Below are 6,905 nucleotides of genomic sequence, written 5' to 3'. Positions count from 1 at the left end.
GGTGCGGGGGGACAGAAGTCATGGTAATCTGTACCAGAAGCTTCCAATGCTGTACATTGTGCTCCGTAATTCGTACACTTGACAATCAAGGCATCAATCTTTCCCGAGGACGTGCCTTCCTGCGACAGCGGCACCGACTCCCAAGGCCTGCATGCACGGGCAGGCACCAAACATGAAGTACCCTATGTCTCATGCTGGTGAGCAAACAAGACGGAGCTTCCCTCCTCCTTTCATGTCGGGGACAACGACTATCAAAGCAGGCTTGAAAGACGTGCAAGTCACCAAGCACCGAAAGCACCGCACCTCCCGCAGCCGCCCACGGCCCCCCACCACTTCTGTCCGTCTGTGCTCCCTGCCTGAGGGGTTGCATGCGCCATCCCGGCCAGCCTTGCACCCCCGAGGCCGGACAGTGCATGCGAGCGAGGCAGACCCGGGCATCTCTAAGCGCAGCCGCAGACTGCATCGAGGCCGGCAGCACACATGATAACAGACTGGACTCTCACGCGGACCAGCGCTGACGTACGCAGCTGTTTGGCACGCCGTGGCGCCGAGCTGAGCACGTACTGCGTGTAAGTCCGGAAGGCTGAGAGCTCCGCGATGGACCGTCACTCTGACCACCCCCCTGCCAAGAAAAGACGAGCCCGTCGGCAGCCTCCATCTCGAGCGAAAAAGGACCCGGAACCAGCGGTCGAGGCTGGAGCGTCGCTTAGCAAGAGACGCCATTGCTCGACACCGCTCCGAAGCACCGCCAGGCCATCCTCCTTACAGGGCCGGTTCTTGCCCGATTCAGCCTCGAAGCCTCACTAATGCTCCCCAAAGGAGCCCAAAGAGGAACCACACGCACGATGCCGCGCGCGATTGCTTTCTTTGCGCACGACACCTCCGGCATGCCTTTGCTTTTGGGTCGGTTGGATGGGTGCCGGCCCCTGCGCTAAGCAAAGACCCCAGGCCAGCTGCGTGTCTTACAGCCCAATTTGGATGGCTGGTTGTGTCCGTTGGTCACTCTGTAGCGACTGGTGTTCCCGCTGAGGGTGCGAAAGCGGCTTCGCCAAGTAGTGCAACTATTGCAGCCCGATTCGGCATCTTGCGCCCAAGTCCAGCTGTGTCTGTTCTGTCTGCTTGCTTTTGAAACGGTGAGCGGATGCACAGCCGAGTGGCGGCGACACTGTTGATGCCCGAGGCCCCGAGCGCAGCCGCAAAGCGGCGGTCCGTTGTGACGAACAGGGCGGTTCTGTTTTAACCTGGCGCCCGTGTTCTGTTTCGGCAGCATGACGATGCACGCCCACTTGGACTGTCTCGATACCATAACAGACGGTGTCCGTTGCAAGAGCATCTTGCCCTTTGACCGTGGCAACTACGGCTGCTTCCCTCAGCCAATAAAGGAATTGTGTACCTCCAGAGCTAGAGTATCGCGTACCATTCACTGCTCTAGCGACAGAATGGCAGACTCAGCCCATGTTTGTATTGGAAAAGCCTCTCCGAACCGCTACCCGCATTTGACAAGATCCGGCGACACAGGAAAGTTCAACTCGACCGTACAATTCCCGACCGTACACTAGGCAGTCAGCCACTCGTTTGAGCGTCCGTGGCACTTTGTATTGTATCCGAATTGCGTCACGAGGAAGAGCTTACCTTTCCCGTAGTACATGGCAGTTGTACGTGCTTTACGCCCGTAAACCAATATATCACGCCACGCTTCTCCTGTTTATCGACGCGGAGTTTTGCAAAGTAGCATACCTGAGACACGAATGTGCACTGCAAGACATATTTACTTGTCGATTAGCGTTCCATAGCCGGTGCTCATCAGATGGTTGGACTTTTCTTTACCCCGAGCCCCGTGATGTTCCGATTGTGTTGGAGCATTTGTTGCGTGACTGCAGCTAGCGTCTGCCGGCCATTCGGAGTCCAGCGAGCGGCTGAAGTAGCTGGTGCGCTCAGGAAAAGGCTCACGAGGAGAATGGGAGACTTCATCCCGGAGAGGAGCAGGCGTAAGGGGGGGTTTTACAACGGACGCTGCGGAGCACAGCCAGACAGGGCTCCCGCGTTAGGGAGACTCTAGACGATTTATACTCTGTAGTCGCCAGCTGCAAGCAAGTACGGTCTTTTCTTCGAAACAATTACTAGATAGTATTTGACAACGAAAGAGAGAACGGCGCCGTAAGCGCACTTAGACTTGGAAGTTGGCCATTTCGCCGTAACAATTGTGGCAATGGCACAAGTATCGGCGTGTCATGGAATCCGGTGTCCTGTTGTAGAGAAAGTGTCTGTGCGAGCAATATGAGGGAGCGAGGGAGCGGGCGGTTAGCCCGCTGCCTCCGCAGACGAACCTTGGACAACACCCAGTCGCAACCCGTGGGCGTGCACACACACACACGCACACGTACATTCTGTCGGGGAAAAACGCTCGCCGAGGTTGGGCGCCGTTTTAGATGGCCGCCCGACGGGGGGCCCGTAATCCGGTTCCTGGTTCCTGGCAGGGCCACCACGCCTTTCTCCAACGCGCCAATGCACCACCACGGCCAACCAGACCAGCAGCAGCAGGAGATTCCAGCCGCAAGTCTGACCTGGCATTCGGAGGGCCAGTCGTCGCCGTTTTGTCTGACTGCAGGCGTGCGGACCCGCCGCCGCCCGGATTGACAACGCAGAACCGCAGAACAAGGGAACGGGAGGAGGGGTTCGGTTTTGGCGTCCTACGGAGCATGAATGAAATGCACGCTTGCTGATGCGTGCTGTGCATACGAAGTACATACGTGCTGCACAGTTGATTGCAGATTGCAGTGGCTCGTATGTAGGTCACTCCGTGCAGCATTCGCAACGAACGGCCGTGACCACGTCGCAGCACGCAGCACACAGGGCTACGAGGTAGACGCAGGGAGGGCGAGGGAGGGGGGACAAGCCACCGCACCAGATAACTGAGCGCCGCGGCGCACGATCCAGCACCGCCGGGTGCGCACGCGGGCCTGGCGTGCGTGGGCCCGGCTCGCCGCGGAAGGGCGGACAAGAGCCTGCGCGGCGCCCGTTCACGATGCTGCTCCGTGGTGATGCTATTGCTGCTGCTGCTGCTGCGGCTGGCGCACATGCGCGCGTGCACACGGCGTCTCAGCCGACGTGAGAGGCGGGAGAGAAGCGCCGCTGTGTCATCCATAAGGTAGCGTTATCTTCTGGGGGACGGAGGATGGTGCGGTGCTCGCGCTCGCTGTCTCTCGGCGCTCCGCTCCCGTCTCCTCCCGTTCAGAGAGACTTGTAACCAACTTACATGTTGGCGCGCGATCCACGGGACGAAACAGTCTCCAAGATCCACCACCCGCTCCAGTGTGCCTGGCTAAATAAACGTGCGCTGATGAAAGAAGGTGGTGGCCCTGGTGGGTGCCGTGGGCGGGCGGGCGGGCGGGCGTGTGTCGGGTGACGATCATGATGACTTTCTTTCGCTGTGCCTTCGGCTTTTCCCCTGTCACGCCCCCCTGTCTTGGAATCCCTGGCAGCCACAACCCACGCCCACTCCCACTGGCACTTCCTCCACTGGCACTTCCACCCTCCACACCCCATCCCCTGGCCCTCCTCCCCCCACTCACCTCCTCCGCCTCCACTCCACCCCATCGTCCTCCTCCACCACATCACCCGTACTTTACTGACTAGCTCATCGTCGAGGGCCATGCATGTACCTGGCTTGGCCCGGCACCGGGCAGCAGCCCAGCGCGAGAGAGGCACATATATTATCACCGCCTCCCGGTCTGCTCCCCTCCCGCTCCCCGTGGCTGCGGCTCCCGCTCCCTCACACCATCCAAGGCGGCCCTTTTTGCCAGGCCGAGGACAAGAACTGGCAGAGGCAGCGTTTTACTGTCTCGACTTGCCCACTTACACCAGGACACGCTGAGCAGCTGGGCTCTCCCCGCCGCCGGTGGATCGTCCGCTTTGCAAACCCGTCTGCCGGCTTCAGAACTGTGCGTGTTCGCCCGCTTCCCCGTTTCCGATCCCATGCTCCGCTTGCGGGGATGAATGGCTTTGACATGTACCATACTTGAACACTCGGGAGCGCTTGCTTACACTTCTCTCACATAGCTTTCTTCATCCACGAAGCATGTACGGAGCGTAGGTCTCGACGACTGCTTTCGAGTCTGATGACTTTGTCTCCCCGGCCGGTCCTATTCTGATCTGGTGCCGGACGTCGATCGCTATTCTTCACTCTTCGTTCCTCCTCTTTTTTCGTTTCGACACGGCCTTCTTCGAACAACACTTTCTTTTTGTTTCGCTCCGCCGCAGACGACAGCCCGAGGTTCTACTTATAGGATCGTCTCCGCCCGCATGGCCCTGCGAGTAACCGTACTTGGAATCGCTGCTACAACACGCAACTCGAATACGCTTCTTCACTGAAGCGACAGCGGCGTCACACATGATCATGGACGACGACTCTGAACAGCAGGTTTCGCGGCGGACCCTTACCATCATCCTTGCCACCACCATCCCGTCGGTCCTCCTCATTGTAGCCATCGCTACTGTCCTATGCTGCAGAGCCCGTGCCCGTCGGGCCCGGCTCTTCGACCGTGGCATCACGCCCATCGGCGATGAGGAAATCGAGTCGTGGAAACGGAACCGCATGCCCCGCAGCAATGCCGGACAGGAGGAGAAGGTTCACACGCCTGCCACCCCGCCTCAGCGCCATGACTCCAAGTACAAGGGCCAGGCTGGCAGCCCTAACCACCGCACAACCGCGTCGGCAAGCTCTGTGCAGAAGCCCGCCGCCGTCATCGTTTACCAGACGGCTCGCACGAGTGAAGATGTCCCAGTTTCGTCGTCTCCCCCCAACGGCAAGCGGAGCTTCGACGTCGCCCCCGCCGCTGTCCTAGCCCGCGCGCCAAACTCGCGGCCGGGGTTGACGGACGAGACGGTGCAAGGAGAAGACGCCTTTGTCGTGACGCAGATTAAGCGGAACCCGTCGCGGCTGGCCAAGGCACCGCCGCCCGTGTCGGGCCCATCGCCACCGCGCCACGGCCGCAGCAAGAGCACACGGGCAACTATGACGGGCACGACAGGTGCCCAAGACCTGTGGTACGGGCAGCAGCCCGAATGCCCTCGGCCCCCACGGCGCTCAGCAGACGTGCCGTTCCCTTCATCTCCCTCGCGCAGCCAGGCGGTGACGTACTCGTCCCGCTCGACGCCGCAGCGCACCTCGTTTGACGACGAGCACCACTTGGGTGGCCTCTCGCCCCGGCCGCTGATACACCAATCTGAGATTGGGCGGGCCATCGGCTGAACGCGCGGGCACGATCCGTTTTTATTGATGAGAGCGCTGGCGAATCGGCACGGCCACTCTGTAACGTTTGTTTTATGAAGAGCCTTTGATCAGGCCAGGAAACCCCGGACAAGCGAGCACCAAGGAGCAGCAACAAGCATAGCCTTGACGGCGTCCAATTTCAGAGCCATTTCTGGCCATCTCTAATGACCCCACCCCTGTGTTTCTAGACGTCAGAAACCCGAGCGCCTCCCCCGGCACTTGCCAAGGGAGCCGGATACGGTGTGGGGCGGACGACGTTTCACCAGCGACCGGGGTTGAGTCTTTACAGGGAAGGCTACCGCGGGAGAGTCAATCCGCCTGGTTGATATCGACTTGATTTGACATTGCCATCGTCACGGGGTGGTCTTTGTTTAGCACAGTGGACCCTCAACCCCCGTTGTCGAGCTGCATGTCATTAAGGAGGTTGTCTACCGTGGGCAAGCTGAGCAGCCGCGAGAAGCGGCGATTTATCGCTTTGAGTGGGCGCCGCTTGTCGATGAGTTGCCGCGGCATGGAGCATTGACTCGCACTTGTACGTCATGAACGGCCAGCTGCTAAATACCCATGACGGTCTTTTACGTCGGAATTGGCGCAGTCTGCGCGAGAAGAGGCTCGCCGGCCCTGAGAGAGCCGCGGAGGGCGCCAGGCGCGCAGGGTGTTGGGGGGCTTGGAAACTTCGGCGGCGCCCAGCTTGACGCTGTAGCTGCGCAGCAGGGACAGCATGGGAATATCGCAGTTGTCGGCAGCCAAGGATAGCAACGATAATGAAGAGCTCCTGTCTGCGACGTCGGCTCCGTGATCTATCAGTGCCTTGACCACGGCGAGTCGTGAATTGTAGACGGCCACCGCCACGGCAGACCATCTCTCGGCGTCGACGGCGGCCAAGTCGGCGCCGTGACGCTCCAGCGCGCCCACAATCTCGTCCGCGCCGTCTTCCTGGACGAGGTGCAGCGGCTGATTCCCGTACTTTGTAACAGCCGCGGGATCCGCGCCGGCCGCCAGCAGGGCCTCGACGGCGGCGACGTCCAGATTCAAAACGGCCTCGTGCAGCGCCGTCCTCCCGTCGCCAGCGCGCGCGTCCACGGGACAGCCCTCGCCCAGCAGGAAGCGGACGACGCCGAGGCGCCGACACCCTCCCCCGGCCACGGCCTCGAGGAGGAGCGGCAGGGCGCAGTCGCCGAGGACGGCGCCCGCGGCGGCGGCGTGGGCGAAGACGGCGGGGATGTCGTGCCGGGCGGCGTGGGCGAGGGCGGCGCCGGTGTGTACGTCGCGGAGGTAGAGGAGGGGGGTGAGGGTGCGGTGGAGGTGTCGGCTGGTGCGGACGAGGGCGTTGAGGGAGGAGAGGGAGGGGAGGAGGGTGGTTATTTGGATGGTGAGTTCGGTGGGGAGGGTGGTTAGGGACATGATTTGGGGGCGAATGAAGGTGGTGAGGTTGTTGAGTTTATGATTTGAGTGAGGTTGGTGATGGAGTTGTGGGCTGCAGGTTGATAGATAGGGTGATGGACGGATGGGTGGCAAACAGATGAATACCGAAGTGAATGGGAATATATGTAAGTGAATAGCAGGATCAACGAAAATATGAGCGGGCTGCATGACGCAAATCGTACTTGCTCGAGGTTTTGTATGCTGCAGA

General features: G+C 60.5%; 2 protein-coding genes across 2 annotated transcripts; one reads left to right on the top strand and one right to left on the bottom strand.

Annotated features, from left to right (window-relative positions):
* Nucleotides 1-4,396: 4,396 nt before the first annotated feature.
* On the top strand, nt 4,397-5,251 carry PLICBS_007122 (uncharacterized protein; the record flags this gene model as incomplete). Its single annotated transcript, XM_018320526.2, has 1 exon — nt 4,397-5,251. The coding sequence occupies one exon, from the start codon at nt 4,397-4,399 to the stop codon at nt 5,249-5,251; it is 855 nt and encodes a 284-aa protein (XP_018180423.2).
* A 558-nt stretch (nt 5,252-5,809) lies between these two features.
* PLICBS_007121 (uncharacterized protein) lies at nt 5,810-6,676 on the bottom strand (the record flags this gene model as incomplete). The annotated part of the gene is made up of 1 exon (XM_018320525.1): nt 5,810-6,676. One exon carries the CDS (start codon nt 6,674-6,676, stop codon nt 5,810-5,812), a length of 867 nt encoding a protein of 288 aa, XP_018180422.1.
* Between the last annotated feature and the right edge of the window lie 229 nt (nt 6,677-6,905).

Source organism: Purpureocillium lilacinum (assembly GCF_023168085.1).
Source record: "Purpureocillium lilacinum CBS 284.36 DNA, scaffold_5, whole genome shotgun sequence".
Taxonomy (NCBI): Eukaryota; Fungi; Ascomycota; class Sordariomycetes; order Hypocreales; family Ophiocordycipitaceae; genus Purpureocillium; species Purpureocillium lilacinum.
Note: the sequence above shows the minus strand (reverse complement) of the source record. Positions and strands in the feature narration are given on the sequence as shown.